Genomic DNA, 16,988 nt, shown 5'->3' on the forward strand with positions numbered 1-16,988 from the left:
ACAGAAGAAACTCACGAAGCGCCTACTCAGCATTCAGAATAATAAGGTACAGTTTTCAAAGCCACAATCAGATATGTTCAACTTTTATATAAACTAAACCTGTAACTCTGCCTGTATGATGAGAAAACAATATCATCTTTTATCAAGGCTGACAACCCCATCGAGAACTTCACTCATCTTTTCCTTTTTGTTTTTTCTTCAGCCTGGTACACATTTACAGAAACGTTCACATTGAATCCTGCTAAGCAGGAAATTATCTTTGCATGCAACAGCTTGAACGTGCAAAATGCAGTATCTTAGTTTGCTATTCTCTCAAAGCAAAGCATCAAGCAAACACTTAACGGCAAGCAAATCATCGAACCTGAACCACCACCCCTTTTTTGGCTGGCAGCCACCTCTTAGTGTCTATAATGACCATGCAGAGTTCTACCATCCTATTTTAAAGGCACCAGGGACAGGAAACGAGCAAGTGCACTGTGTGTTTGACAGTCAGCCACCCCGATGGCCAAGGAGCAGTAATGACTGCATCTGTAACCAATCTCACAGCTCCTTCTACTCCTGGAGCACAAACCAACACTGACATCCACGACACACGTACTGCTAGCACGTAAGGACCAAGAAGTGTTTATAAAAAGTTATATTAAGTTACACAGCAGTTCCTTTTATACATATGAACATTCGTTTCCTTTCATAAACTAACAACCTTTATTACATATTTTTTTCAGAGACATTGCAAAATGCCCAGGAGCATGCTCTTCCTGCTGCAGTGAGCCCAGTGGAGCAAGAACAGGAGCACAGTAACCATCATCTTCAGAACTGAGATTTAATTCATTACAAGGTTACGGAAGATGCAAACTGGTAGCTTGGGTAGGACAACATTTGTCAGAACTCTTGTCTGTAAGGATACAGACACCAGCCAACTTCAGCTGCTCTGAAGCCTTTTGTCTTAGTGAAAGCAGCTGTTTCAGTGCTGCTCCCTCCTCTTCAGAATAATGCAAAACACAGGCCACAAAGCATTAAGTATCAGGTATAAATGCTCACTATCAGACTGGTTTTGTATGTGAAAGTTATGTGCTGTGGGAATAAACCAAGCAGTGCAAACTGAAGTGCCCCACGGGCAGCGGCTGGAAAAATGCTTCTTTTGTTCCACTGAAAGCAAGCTTTAACTGCACTCCATGGGGGAAGAACCTTTAGAATTTCTCTTTAGACTGGCTTCCCTCATTACAATCACTCATTACAAGTGGGGACAAGTGTTTGTGCAGGTAAGTTTCATAGCAAGCACGTATCTGGAGACAATACTTCTATTTTTCACTGTTGTGACAGTCTCACAAGGTAAGGCTTCCACACAAGAGCTAACAGCACGTCTGAAACCTTACCAATTTCTCAAACAGTGACAACTGGATCTAAACAGAAGATACTGCCTCTAGCTACCAACCTTGTTCTGATCATAAAAAAGCTTTGCTAAGAGACACAACCTTGCAATCAGTTAAGAAGAACAGATACTGGAGACACAGAATGAGTTCACACAAAGTACTGGCAATGCTACAAAGATTTTCTCTAATTCCTCAAATAACTCCCAGCATATACTATGCACGTTGCTTCAGATAACACTGTTCTCAAAGCTAATTCAAACACAGCTCTGAGTTAACAGAAATGAAGATGAACGACGAGACTTAAGATCAGAACACAATGTCTAAGAGTGAAGACTAAGATGGGTATGAAATTAAGATTCTTCTTCAGATTTTAGGTTGTGTTGTTGTTATTTCTGTTTTGAAAGGTGAAACAATTTGAAGGCAAAATACAGCAATGATTAGTACAGCACACTGTGAACAATAGTTAAATGAAAAAATCATCAGCCCAATAATAACAGATGCCTGCAAGCATGGTAAAAGGGGGCTACTTTATTTTTTGGAACAACAATTGTCTGCTCCACAGAATGTCTTTAACAAACGCATTTATCCCCCTACTCCTTTTCCTCTGGGTCTGGATGCCCTCACGTGTGCAGAGGGAGCTGGCAGAAACCACTCTATCGCCTATGGAAGGTCATGGAGAACAGGAGAGGTACTTGAAGACTGGAGGAAAGCCAGTGTTACCCCAGTCTTCAAAAAGGGCAAGGAGGTCACGCAAAGCTACGAGCCAGACAGCATCACTTCTGTCCCTGGAAAGTGAGGAAACCACTTATTCTGAATTTCACCTCCAAAAAAGTGGAAGAAAGAAAGGTTATCAGGAATAGCCAACACAGGTTCACCAAAGGGAAATCACGCTTGATCAATCTGGTAGCCTTTTGTCATGAGGTAGATGAGAGGAGGGTTGTGATCAGCAGCCCAGAGTCTGGTCAAAGGGCAGCAGCTAGTGGTATTCCCCAGGGGTCAGTACTGGGTCTGGTCTTATTCATTATCTTCATCAACAACCTGGATGAAGGGACAGTCCACTCTCAGCAAGACTGCTGATGATCTGAAGCTGAGAGGAAGCTATCAGTGGCACCAGAAGGCTGTGCTGTCATTCAGCAAGACCTGGACAGGCAAGAGAATGGGAACCTGAGGGTCAACAAGGGCAAATGTCCTACATCCAGGGAGGAATAACCACACACATCATACAGGTTAGATATACGTACAGGTTAGGGAACTTTTCCCTGCTGGAAAGGAGCACTGCACAGAAGGACCTGGGTGTCCTGGTGGACAGCAGGTTGGCCAAGAAGGCCAAGGGGACCCTGGGGTGCATTACAAAGAGCACTGGTCAAGGGGAGTGATCTTCCCCCTCTACTCTGCCCTGGTGAAGCCACATTTAGAATACTGTGTCCACTTCTGGACTCCCCAGTTTAAAAAAGACAAATCTGCAGAGAGTCCAGCAGAAGGCCACAGAAATCATCAGGGGCCTGAAGCATCTCTCCCTTATGCGGAAAGGGTGAGAGACCGAGGAGTGCTCTGTCTGGAGATAAGGCTAAGAGGGGATCTTATCAACACTGACAAACATGGAAAGGGCAGGTGTCAGGAGGATGAGGCCAGGCTCTTCTGGTGGTGCCCAGTGACAGAACAAGGGGAACAAGGCACAACCTGGAACACAGGAAGTTCTGCCTGAACATGAGAAAGAAATTCTGTACTTTGATGGTAAGAGAGCACTGGAACAGGCTGACCTGAGAGGTGGCACAGTGTCCTTCCCTGGAGATAATCAAAACCTGCGTGGACATTTTCCTGCAACGTGCTGTAGGAAGCCTGCTTTAGTTTGACTGGGGGATCTCCAGAGGTCCCTTCCAACCCCTGTGAGTCTGTAGAAGAGCTACCTCCACATTTTATTAACAATTCTCACGTATTAAATGGAGACTTTAGAGACCAACACATGGGATGTCTGCTGCTTTCTCTGAAGGAACTGTATTTCTGCATCACTTCTACTCCTCCTGACTTAAAATACTGAGGAAGTCCAGCTCCCACAGCAGCACCATGACTGGCACAAAACTGCTGACAAAATGAATTCAATTGGAAAAATCAGAATAGGTTATTCATTATTTTATGCATATATACGACTGTATATTTTTTATATATTTTACATATATTTATCATTACAAAGTTTCAAGAAGTTGCTTGAAACCATGGTTCATTAAGACATCACTTTTCAACCTTACTGTTTAGCTGGTTGTCAGGAACTTAATGAGTTATACACTTAAATTTGTAAGCAAGTTCCGAATTACTTGCCTTCTGCAGCACTAATATTTAACAGTTTTTGTTGCTCTGTGACACATCTTGGTTTCTATTACATGAGTGTTACTTACATTAAGAAGAAAAAATGAATTTCCACCATAATCAATACAAGTTTATTACCGTACAACACATGGATTCTGAGATCAGTGTTATTTGATCACTAGAGAAACAGCATCCTGTCCTGCACCACATTCGCACACCAGATGTGGAAAGACAACATATATGAATGGGAAGAGGTGGAAAGGCTCATTTTTTCATTGCAAGTGCTGCATGTTGTTCCATTGTTACCTCTTAATAAAGAATCATCATTTGAGGTTTAGAATTGTGAATGGTAATTCTAATTCCTTACTAAAATATTTAAACATTAATATGGAATGTGAATCATATCTTTGTGCAGGACAGTCACTGAGTTACTGGATTATAAGTTTTGTTTCTTGTGCAGAGTGACACACAGGAGGTTGTAAGGAACTGAAATCTCTCTAAAAGCTTCTTCTCATTCACTTCTTCTCATAATTCTTCTCATTAAATTCTCATTTAAAAAAAAAAAAAAAAAAAAACAAGGAAAAATGTATTTGTACTCCAAACACAGAGTCAACATGTTACTGACAAACTGGAAGCACAAGCAGAACTGAAAGGCACAGACTTTGTACTGACAGTGCTGTAGTTCACTGCCATTCCTGGCAGTGCAGCATGCAATTGCTTTAACATGCGTTCAGTTACGTACAGATAAAAAACAAAATATTTATAATGGACAACAAATAAAAATAGAGCTTGCATTATAAAGATTTTATAAAGCATGCAAAATATATACAGTGCAATTAATGTTTCATGCAAACCTGGATGAGGTTACAATTTTACATTCGAACACATGCTTGAGTACACAACTGTATGCCACTGCTCTCAGGAAAAAAAAGAAAAAACAACCCACAGATCTAAATGAAGTTACTTCTTCATTGTAGTGAAATTCTCTCTAAGGCCAGTGGACATTCAGCAGAGCACCTGTGTGTCCTACATAATTATATATTTAATAATGCACTTTTCTTATCACACACAACCATACTCATACCACACGGTTTTATTATCCTCAGAAACAAGAAGCAGGGACTCTGCCTCGCTGGTGTTCACACAGCTGGTAGGAACAAGTTCACTACTTAGTGCTGGCTGTGGGTCCCTATGAGCAGATTTCTGATTGGTAAAAGGCTGTTCCTGATTTTTTGGTACGAACACTGACAGGTTTGCCTGATCAGCTTTTGATGCGGACCTTGGAGGCAATCCACTTATATTACTAACTAATTCAGTGTTAAGGGATAAAAATGGCTGCACCACAGTAAAAGATCCTGTGTTCTCACTACCAGATAGACTGACTTTATCATTAAACATATTTGTGCTTAAGAAAGTTTTCTCACAAAAATGTGACCTTTCCATCCTTGAAGTCTTAGGCACATCAGAGTTGCATCCTAAATTACGTGCTTTAACTGTATTAGTTGCACTGCTTTGCGGAACACAATCTACTCTGTAAGCCACACAGTGAAAAAAATGAGAGGATAACTGGTGTGCTGAGTACTCACTAGATGTTGCTGGAGCACTTCTGTCAGCGGTGGATGTTGCTGGATCACTAGAAACAGGCTGCCTAACGTCCTTAGACAAAAAGTCATGAATGCTTGTCCTTCGAGTAGTTCCTTCTGCTGTAGAAATCACACTGCTCGCACGAGGTAAGGTAGCATAAGGATTGCAATCCCTTGATTGTCGCTGTGATGCAGCTGTTTGCATCTTTTCTTTCACTGATTTGGCCTTCCCTTGAGTGCCCGATGTAGATTTTATTGGGGAGCTAGTGAAATAGGCATCTTCTGTTTTACGAAGGCTGGGCCTTACGAGTTGCTCTGGTTTAATGGATCGTCCATCTGAGAAATCAACTGGATTTTTTACGCTCAGTGACCTCACAATTCCACAACCAGCAGATGCCTTTCTTAGCTTTTCCTTCCCTGTCAGCTCAGATGACTCTGATAAACTTCTCATTACTTCATCTAAAAGATTCTCTTCACTCCCAGATTTCATCTGTCAAAAACATCAAACATATTGTAAATGCAGAATTTGTAATTTTTACTTTTTCTTAATTGATCTTTGAGGACACAGAACAATTCTGAAAGTGTTTTCAAATATAAAATCTTAGAACTGAAAGTGCTATTGTACACACGAGTTTTCTGCACAGTTACTTACAAGCAAGTTAAAAAACGAGGCATCATGGCAATCACAGCTACTTGGAATCAGCACCCATAGCACCAAACAGTGCAAACGCCAAAAGCTGGGAACTTCAAGCTCATCTTCTCATCCACTTGCTGTCTGCACCTGACATCACTACTTTGCTAAGCAATTTCACATGATCTATCATTTTAACTTACACTGCTAATATGGAGCTAAAAGCTTACCACCTCCACATACTCAAATAATGAAGACAAGAATCTCAGAAAACAATACAGAGCATACAGAACTTTGGTGGCTGAATTTGGATGAGTTTCAAATAGACTTAAAGACTTTGGCATTTTTTGAAACAGTAAAAGAAACAATTTGGAACAAATCTTTAAGATGAAAGCATTAAGGAAAGGCTTTCAAGAAGGCTAAAGGGAGAACTTCTGAGGACCCTTGCAGCCTGAGTTACTCTGTGATTCTATGAAATGGATTCCCTGATCCCTGAGCAGCAGTGGATTAGACTTGATGACTCACGTGGTCTCTTAGTTCTATTTCCAGAACATTGTCTAACGTTTTAAACAGATGAAAAACAAACAACAAACCTAACAACCACTACAAACAAACAAATCTTGCCAGTGAGATCACAGGTGCAACATCATTGTTAAGCAGCTACCAAAAAATCCAGGGATTTATTCCAAATTCAAGTCACAGACTACTCCAATTCAGATGTGAATCTGTACGTTTCCATTGTAACTGTGTAACTAAAATAGATGGAGGTTGGTCCTTACCCTTGATAGGCCCTAGCCAGAGTAACTGCCTTGCCTTAGAGTCTAGAAGACTCCTAGGCTTCAGACAGATCTATGTGAGCGATGAAGGAATTAGAACAGCAGCAGAGACAAGAGTGATTCTGTGTTTCTAACAAACTGGCACTGATTTTAAATAACATCCGCTGCATCTTACTCCTAGATTTCAGTGAGCCCCAAGGCCGGGTGTTTTGCCCAGTGGTGTTAAGTTAGTAAGTAAACATGAAACCACCAAGATTCTCTCCTCAGGGACTGAAATAAAGTATCTCCTTTGCTGTTGATGCAAGACAATAGCTCCCACTGAAGACAAGAGCTGAACTGGAAGATAAACAGCAAGCTTTCTTTGTGCTTATGGTCTTCCAGCTAAATTCTGATGAGTGTACCACACATCAGTGCACCAGATAATTGTGTGCAGTAGAGTTTGACTTTTTTTATCTGCCTCAGCATTCTAGAGTCAAGCAAAATACAGCAAGTACAGTATATCAGGATACAGCCCACACTACAAAACGTAGGCATAACCAGAGTATCCACAAAGTTCTAAAGCAATTCTATTGTGGTAAATATTCTATTAACTCTGTCAATTGGAGTAAATTATATGGTGTAATACATAGTTAAAATATGTTTTGAACTAACCTCACTTGAGGTACTTTTGTTGCTTTCTTCTAAGAACTGCTGCAGGGTAACAACCTCACTTCCAGGAGAATCAGTTTTGATCCATCTTCCACCACGATCCAGTGTCTCAGGTGTTCTTTGCTGAAGCACAGGACTAGACCTTGTATGACCTTTCAAATACTGAATAGGGCTGCTGCTGCTGCTTGACCAAGCATCGTGTTCATGTAGCATGCTGAATTCTCCGCTGCTGTGACTCTGAGGTCTGCTTTGATTGTTAACCACACCTGCTTTTGGGGTAAACAGTACTAAATATTCCATCACAAAATATACAAAAGCTGTTAAAACACTGTAACCTTACTCAAACTTGAACACTTTCACATTCGGTTCTCAGCAATTCCACTCAGAATACTGAAAAACAGTTACCTGTATTGCTCAAATCAAACTCAGAACAATCTCGCTCCCCTGACTTACCTCTCATGGCTTTTTAAATGGGGCACAATAGCTTTTGAATTAAAAACCACCCTTCACTTATGATCTGCACCTCTGTCTACATAATGCTGTTTTCTTAGAGACTAAAGATAGGCCTCTGTTCTTGCCTGTAAAGCACACATTTTAATTTACTACCAATGAGTTTTACGTTATACAGAATATCAGAAATGGAATGGAAAGAAAATATTTTCTCCAACGTAGTTCAGAAACAACAGTTTTGGAATGCTACTTCTCCAGGATGGTGGTGCATATGCCAAGTTTGCCTGCTTTGTGTTGCACACTACATAGCATCACAGCAGCAGTGAGCAGACAGTTGGATGCTACATGAAAAATAGCAGAGTAACTCAAATATCTGCTAAATAATATATGATTTTAATATAATTTGGGGAGAATATTTATTTTGCAAGATCATTCAATGGGTAAGATTTGGTTTGAAATAGTCTGAAACCTACATATTAGTATCACCACTTAAAAAGCTATTAAAAATATAAGTTCTATTAATACTTGAATCCTTCCCTGATTTGGGGAACAAAGGCTGATGTATGAACATACCTACAGAAAAGCATGCTGCGTTGCTGCTTTTGTTTTAGCTTTGTTTTCAATTCAAGCAAAAATTCCTACAGAGAAAATAATGGCAATGAAGCACGTATGTAAATTGGCCTACAGCATACCTTTGACTTCATGGAGTGAAGCATTGTTATTGCTATTACTAGTGGATGTTCTGCCACTATCAAGGCTGGCTGGTCTGGAAGCTAATTGGAAAATGAGGAGATAGCATGATGAACAAAACTTTAGCAGATGACAGGGTACCTTTACATTCTGATCACAGAATGCTCTGAGGCAGGAATCATGCACTTCACAGGCTTAGCATGCCCACTGTTAACAAATTGGTTTCTTACAGATCAGAAAGCGAAGGGATTTCCGGGCAGTCCAAGAGGACGCTTTAGAAAAGGGCACTACAGGAATAGCAAGGGACAAGGGAGAGGAAGAGAGAAACAGAGTGCATGTTTAGAAGTGGAACAGAGCGGTGAGTGGGAAAGCAGGACTGTAAGGTGAAAGGAGTGGCATGCAGGAAGTTGCTCGTGATTAGGTCACTTACAACAGATCTGACAGGGAACCTTGCACATTGCTGAAATGCCACGAACAGGAGGAGCAAGAGCATCTGCACAGTTAATGTCCTGTACTCCTATCCAATACAAGGGAAATGCACTGTTATTTTGTTAGCTTCCAACAAGTTCACACTAATTTTAAGTACTTTCAGAAGAGTTACAACCTCCCCTTCTAAATAATTTCTCACAGCTCTCAATTCATACCTTTGCTTGAAGAAACCTATAATGATTCTTTATCAGATATGTACACAGCACATTTACATCTCACTATACACGAAATATTGGCAAATCTGGCCAGAATTGGATTTGCTTTTTTTTTTTTGTTGTTTGTGGGATTTTTTTGTTCATTTGTGATTTTTCTTGTTTGGTTGGTTGTTGTTTTGTGCTTTTTTTTCCTTATGATTGAGATTATAACAGCTGCTTTTATTTTGCAAAACTCCAAATACAATTTTTAAAGGCAAAAAATTTTGATCCTGTTCAGATGCACTTCATACTTTCTAATAGAGATAGAGAATATTTTATCTGGTAGTGTTTGAAGAAAAGGATAATCAGAAGAAACAATACTGATGCTACGCATTCAAGAGGTATGCAAATCACAGAAAGCATGCTCACTTGTAACCGTGCCATTCACTGTTTTGGGGGGGGGGGGGTTTGTGGGTTTTTTTCCCCAAACATTGTTAACACTCACATAATACATCCATAAGCAATTCAATTAAAATTTACATCTTACCATGAACTCTTGATCCTGTACTAGAATCATCACTAATACCTTGTGGACTTACATCTTCAAACGACACAGCATCTAAACACAGAGACAAAAGAAGATGTGAAATGAAGTGAAGATCATAGGTGCACTTATCTGTAACATACAGTAATCATTTTCAAATCAATCCACTTTTACTTATGTAACATTCTGTATGCACAATCCTGACATTTTCTAGTTATAGTTATTAAAGCCATTCACCTCCTCATCACCATAACTCAATTACTCAGGTTGCTTTTTGCTGAAAAAAAAAAAACAAAAAAAACAAAAAAATATATACATGAAATTGCTGTCACACACAGACACATCATGGTGCAAAGAGCTTCTACCTATACCTTTATTATTTAGCAACTGCTTGGATCTGAAGCCTGCAGAAGAGTTGACAGTTGCAAAGTTGATAGCTGTAGTAGAGAAGGCCATAGCTCCCAATTCTTTCCTCCTTTTACCCGCAGATATATCATCAGGACCCTCCAGATGCTCAGAACTACCTGTCCACTGTCCTCCTGCTAGGACCATGGACTGCACCAGGTCATTCATGGCTGGGATGCAAATGAAAGCAAATGATCAGCATGGTCAATGTATTTGCTTTTGTTCTCATTTTATACTGCAAAACGTTTGACAGTTCTCTAAGCATTAAAGTGCATTGAATACCAGAAGGTACAAACACGAGATCATCCATGTTATGACATGCAATCAGCTCAACGAATGAGAAGTATTGAAAGTCAAGAGACTTCTCTGAACTCTGTATGGCTCTTAAATCTGATTTTACTAGCTATAATCACCATGCTTGTGCTGCAATGATGTGTAATATATATGTTAGAAGCTTTGATATGCTGCTTGCAATGATAAAATGGAATGAATAATAAACGGGCAAGGTGCTGACACAATATAATGCCAAGAGTGACACGGGATCCTCGTACAGTGCAGGATACTGCAGGCAAACTGTACTTCACACAGTAAAAGGATCTGAAAACGATGAGTTCTGATGACATTCACCTTTACTTGGCAAAGACAGAGAAACTTCTCCACTCCTCATGAAAAAGGAAAATAAATCAATACAAAATTTTGGCAACAACAAGTGATGAATACTTGAAGAGTGACAGACCACCATACAACCTTGCACTACTTTTTCTACACTCACTTTAAACAAAAAATTGCAGCGATTTCTTAATAAAAGGCTTATGAAACGTGTAATTTAGAACTACTTATGCTTAAACAGTGCACTGTAAATTTATATACACATGCAGACATGTGTATATAGACAAATGTGTATACAAGTATACGCAATTGCGATGCACTGAATATATATATATGCGTGTGCATGTCAACGTGTTGTGTGCACATGTGGACATATATAAGGTATTCAGTGCTCAGGTTGAAAAAAAGGAAAGAGAAAAGGCTCCAGCTCCTTGTATAGTAGCAGGACTTGCACACTGCAAAGTAGGAGGAAAAATACAGCGCAGTCCAGGGAGAGGTTAGTGAAAAATTAGTAATGGAAGCCAGTGTAGCCATTTAAAGAAGCTGAACTGTCATAAAGTCTTACACATGGAGCGACGATAGAAGGCCTTCATTTTGTCTTTTTCCTTCGGTCTGTTCCTCAAAAAGGGCAGTCTTTTCAGTGCAACCACTTTTATGTCATAGCATGAGGAAAAACGGAAACAGGGAAATGAAAGAAAAAAAAGGGAGAAGAACAGATGGAAGTTAAATGCTGAAACTAAGGACAGAAATGAATGTCTGAGTTTAAGCTATGCTATGCTACAAACATCACTCTCATGCTTCTGTGTGATAATGAAATATGAAAGCTACACCAAAATATGGAAACTGCACTATGAAAACCTTAATATATGCAGAAATGCACCAAAAACAATGGTGAAGAATGTATCACAGTCTGAAAGCTCTAACTGCCACCTCCTGGAAAACTACATGGAACGTCTTTGGAGATGGCTATAAAAATTGATAATAATGCTTTTTCTTTTAAATGTGAAAAGCACATTTATTAAATGTAAACAAAAACGTGAAGCAGAAAGCTTTAAATGGGAGTAATTAAGTACAGTGCCTACTTTGACACATGTTCTGATCATTATCTTTTGAAAACAATAACTTCTGTAACTTTTGCCCAATGTCTACAGAACAAAACAATCTTTACTAATATTTCTTGCTCACCAATAATTTTGACTACATTCTAGAAATATTAGTGGACCTTATATTCAAGCAGCTACATTTATATGTGGAGTGATGTTAATACCTTACTGAATTGCCTGTAAATTAAGATGAATCTGTAGTTAGAAAAATTAAATCAATATTTACTGGCTGGAACAGTAAATACCGAATCTTTTGGCTGGAAAAACCCCAAAGATTCAAAAAATAAATAAAATAGCAGAAGAAAATACAGATGTGAGCGTTGCTGTGGTATTTCAGGATAACATACTAAATACCAGGAAACAGAGTTAAAATTACAAACAGTATTTAAAGATGGGAAGGGGGAAAATGACTTATCCTTAGATTCAGCTATTGTCCATTAGTAACTGATTGCTATTCACTAATTACTTCACCTTGAAGCAGCAGATAAATGCATCAGCTGACTGCGAAGCATACAGGAGCCACATGCAAACAACTAGATACAAAGATCCAGAAAGAAACATCATGGAATCACTGAACGTTCTTGCTTATGCAGATGTGAAAGCAGTGCAGAACATTCTGTCAACCCAAGATCTGCTTATTTTACCTCTCTAGAGAGGCTTTTTGAGGTGCATGCTTTGTCATTCACCTTGTTTTTCTGCTAAGCCAGTAGCTTGTTATACATCCATTCTATTCTATATGTACACATATACGTATTTCATATGTATTTTACATGTACATATATACATACACACAAGTGCACGAGAACTAGCCTGAAACAGAAATAAATCTCTTTCTGTTGTACTGTTTTGTGTTTGCACTTAGAGCAGTGTGTCTACAGTGCTCTGCTGTCTTCAAACAGCACTCAGCAGCCCAAGTCACAGACCAGAGCAATTCTAACCCAGGTGGTATGTACATACAGGGTAGAAAGACTGGGGTATAAAGACTGTTTCTAACAAAAGGGAACAAATGTAAACTGAAGAAGCTACAGGGGACACAATGCAGTTAAGACCTGTTTATAATCCTTTCTACAGAATGCTTTAGATTATTTTACTTGCTGCTTCCTGCAATTGGTATCTTCTGTGAAGTCCTTTGCATATAAGTTCCTTGGAGCCTGCTTGTTTTGCCTGAAAGAAATGTCCTGCAAAAATTCTGGAACAGCAGAGCTACAGCAAAAGCAAATAGAAAAGTTCAGATGAGTCAGCTTTAGCTCTTTTGCATATTTATTCCAAAAAACTCCAAAAAATTGGTGATGGTAGGAGGAATATCTTATTAATCCTCTCTATATACACTATAACTCTAGTTATAAGCATTCCATTTGCTTTTTCTTTTGAGATTCTGTGAACACAATCTTACTTCCTGAGTTGAAAATGAACACTGTAGAATTCTCCCACTCAATCTCAAAACCTTCCAGTTTGCCATCCCACATTTGCCAGAAACACCATGGAGAGTTCTGTATGGACAATGTTACAGTCCCCAAGTTTTGTTCATGCACGCAGGAAGACCTTTGGGCAGACATCTTTAGTCAGCACGGGTTCACCAGGTGGAGGTCGTGCTTGACCAACCTGGTGGCCTTCTATGATGTTGTCTCTGGCTGGGTGGATGGGGGCAGAGCAGTGGATGTAGTCTACCTGGATTTCAGCAAGGCTTTTGATACTGTCCCCCACAACATCCTTATAACAAAGCTGAGCAAGTGTGGGATACATGAGTGGACAGTGAGGTGGGTTGAGAACTGGCTGACTGGCAGAGCACAGAGGGTCGTCGCTGGCGGTGCAGAGTCTGGCTGGAGACCTGTGAGCAGCGGTGTTCCTCAGGGGTCGGTGCTGGGTCCAGTCTTGTTCAACATCTTCATCAATGACCTTGATGAGGGGATGGTGGCCACCCTCAGCAAGTTTGCTGATGATACGAAGTTGGGAGGATTGGCTGACACGCCTGAAGGCCGTGCTGCCATTCAGCGAGAGCTGGACAGGCTGGAGAGCTGGGCAGAAAAGACTGAGAGGGGACCTGATCCAGGTCTATAGGTACCTAAGGTGTGCGGGGCAGAATGGCGAGGCCGGACTCTTTTCAGTGGTGAGTGGAGACAGGACAAGGGGAAATGGCTGCAAACTGCAGCATAGGAAGTTCTGCACAAATGCATGAAGGAACTTCTTTACAGTGAGGGTGACGGAGCACTGGAACAGGCTGCCCAGGGAGGTGGTGGAGTCTCCTTCTCTGGAGATGTTCCAGACCTGCCTGGATGCCGACCTGTGCGACCTGCTGTAGGGAACCTGCTTTGGCAGGGGGGTTGGACTCGATGATCTCTGGAGGTCCCTTCCAACCCCTACAATTCTGTGATTCTGTGATCTTCAAAATGGAGCATGATTTATTCCTGGTACCTCCATGATAGTAATACATCTGCTACTGGGACTACTGTTTAAAGATGGCAGCTTAGTAATAGCCCCGATTCTGTGGATGCTGTTCCCCCCAGAGAAGAGGCTCCACACAAACCACATATCAGATCTGTGCTACTCTCCAGACTCAACCACTGAGTACAGATGTGAGAAGTGAAGGCCTCTGAAACCAAACAAGGGATTCAGGCTCTCTGAGAGCAGACGAAAATCATCCCAGCTGTTGCTTTCATTTTCAATCAGTGGCAGTAGCAGAATAATTCATTTTGGAATTACTGTCTCCGTTTCTCCGGCAGGATATGGAAGCCCACAGGTCTCAAGGATCGCCGGAGGACACTGTATGCAAAACCCTCTGAGAGCATCCCTGATTTGTGCCAATGATGGCAATTTGGGGAACAGAAATCACCTTCTCTCACCTTCTGAAGGACACTTGGGAAGGTTTTTCATTTTCCTCCGGGATCACCTCCTTTTACAAACATAGGGGAGATCAGTGGGGCTGGGGACAGGACAAGTTCTGTTCCACAAATGGCCTTCCATTGGTGTGAAAAGCTACAACACCACGTATAGACAGAAGACAGAGATTTTTTCTCCTGTATTTTCTTTTAGTGGAGGCCAATACTGCAGAGTCACTTCTTTGAGAATAGGAGGGAGACGGCAAAAGTTATTTTGGTAGGCTGCAAAACGTGCACCACTATCGGTGCTTCTCACTGGCACATTCTGATCTCAGTTTTGTGCATCTCAGTAAGATTGTCAGCACTGAGCTGGCAAACAATTTATCCAAATTCTATCAAAAACTATGGATGCCATGTGTAATGGAGGAAAGACAGGATTCAGAATTAGATCAGTCCTTCCAGTTTGTGGATAAATACACTACAATTAGAAGGAACGTGAATAAGATCCATGGATAGAAAACTAATGAGATCTGAACAATTTCAAATCTCTTCAATTCAATTTCAAATCTCTAAGGATCAGCCACCCTAGTTTCAACCTTGGCTTCATGAGGAGCGTAGCAGCAGCATGCTAACACCACAAGGTCCCAAGTGTGAACACGAAAATGCACACAGAAGAGCCCTTCCAGAACACACAATTACTGTGCACCCACTCTGAACCAAAGCATGCACACTTGATTCAACCACACGTGTGAACACATCCACTGTAGCTTCACTCAGTCCTGAACTCTGTAAGACTTTGAGCTTGCATTCCAAAATACGCTTTTCCAAATTTCAGATACCTGTTTTGAAGCTTTAGAAACTCTTACATTGAGAAATCTGAACTCCCCAAATTGTCAATTTAGCAACCAAAGCAATGAAGCCTACCCTCAAATTCAATATTTTACTATTTTTAAAAAATGATGTAGCCAATTGAAAACTACCATGAAATAGTGCTTGTAGAGCTTTCAACTTCAGCTAAGTTTATGTAGTAAGCTCAGAAAAAAATCTCCATGGCAGTTTCAATTATTTTGAACACAGGAAATTCATAGCTGGCATGAAAGGAGAATATCCATCTGATGTATTTTGAAACCCAAGACAAAGAACTTTTTTAAAAATTAAAAAATGATTGTTACTAAACATGTATTCTAATGTTTTTAAATGTACAGCCAAAAATGCTTTCGAGGTCTAATTATTAAATACAATCACTGCAACTTGAAAACCTGTCTGTAACGTTATCTCTGAAGAAATTGGACAGTTTGTGATTGATGCCATTAGTGGATGACAAAAGATACTGATATATCAGACGCAGAACCTGGTCGTTTATATGGTGGTCATCCTAAAACAGTGGGTGTCAAGCACTTTCAATGTAAGCAAATCTGAAATATTTGATCCTCCCACACTTTTGTGATGCTCCTCAGCTTCCCTCTTTAGTCTTTTAATTTTAATCCTTCAGATGAGTAACGAGTGGTTTTGTTTTGTTGCTGTTGTTTGCGTGTTAAAAAACAGTTATATCCCTATATAATGCTTCCCATTGCATATTCAAATGTCAGAAGTCTTCACCACTGATTCTGTGAGATGCTGGAGGAACATCTCCAAACAGAAGATCTATTTAGCAACTGCAAGTTAGCACAGCCACAGCTTGCAAAGCACTCACAAAGATGAGGGGAAGGATTCATGCGAGGACAAAAGGAAGAAACAAAACATGGTCCTGTGATGTTATCCAACATTATACCTGAAATTCTGCTTTCCTGACCCAATAACAATATTCACTTAATCTTTCTTCTCAACATCTTTCATTTAGAGCTACAGAAATGCTAAAAACGACTACCTGCCCACTAAAAAGATCTGCGTGAAATCTGTAAAAAAAAATAATTTAACTAATGAAAAAATTCAGACTCACTTCCTAAAGACTCTATGAATTATCTGTAAAAAAAAAAAATCCTCTATAATACAGAGGTTTAAACTGACAACATCTTTATTTTTAAATGCATTAAAGAGAGGTTTCATAGTAGTAGTAGTACTCACTAGTACTCTTCTTGGTTCCCAGGACTTGTCCATCTTCAATAGAGTTTGAGCCCACTGAGGAGCTATCCTGACTGTCCTGGTGGGGCAGCTGAAGAAATCCTTCACTGGATTCTGAACGGGTAGGTGTAGGGGTTGCAGACTTCTGACGTTCTCGATTAACATCCTTCTTGGATTTCATCAGTTTCCTCATCTTCAGTGTAATCCAGTTGCCCCTTCTGTTACCAGGAATACAACACATTTATTTGCATTTGCAATGTATTACTTAGGCCTTCATACTTGTCCTATGTATGAAAGAATACAGACGTGATTCTGTTCCTCTGAAGCTTAAAAAAATCTCTCATCTTTCAGTTGGAACAGAATGGACGTGTT

At 40.2% G+C, this 16,988-nt stretch overlaps 1 protein-coding gene across 13 annotated transcripts in view; it reads right to left on the minus strand.

Moving 5' to 3' along the window:
• CCDC88A (coiled-coil domain containing 88A) overlaps positions 1-16,988 on the minus strand; it is a 74,042-nt gene that overhangs the window by 4,641 nt on the left and 52,413 nt on the right. For 2 of the 13 annotated variants that reach the window (XM_042883916.1, XM_042883899.1), the window contains 8 exons: positions 16,620-16,834; positions 11,202-11,285; positions 9,994-10,197; positions 9,626-9,697; positions 8,886-8,972; positions 8,458-8,538; positions 7,319-7,584; positions 3,712-5,750 (listed from right to left, as the gene is read on the minus strand). In XM_042883916.1, coding sequence (XP_042739850.1) covers positions 4,740-5,750; positions 7,319-7,584; positions 8,458-8,538; positions 8,886-8,972; positions 9,626-9,697; positions 9,994-10,197; positions 11,202-11,285; positions 16,620-16,834 — 2,020 coding nt within the window. In that variant the 3' untranslated portion in view covers positions 3,712-4,739. Of the gene's footprint in view, positions 1-1,044; positions 2,159-3,711; positions 5,751-7,318; positions 7,585-8,457; positions 8,539-8,885; positions 8,973-9,625; positions 9,698-9,993; positions 10,198-11,201; positions 11,286-16,619; positions 16,835-16,988 lie in introns of those variants that run through there. The other 11 variants (XM_042883954.1, XM_042883946.1, XM_042883990.1 and 8 more) reach the window with 10 other exon arrangements.

Source organism: Lagopus leucura, unplaced genomic scaffold (assembly GCF_019238085.1).
Source record: "Lagopus leucura isolate 7727_CA_CO unplaced genomic scaffold, USGS_WTPT01 Super-Scaffold_73, whole genome shotgun sequence".
Classification (NCBI taxonomy): domain Eukaryota; kingdom Metazoa; phylum Chordata; class Aves; order Galliformes; family Phasianidae; genus Lagopus; species Lagopus leucura.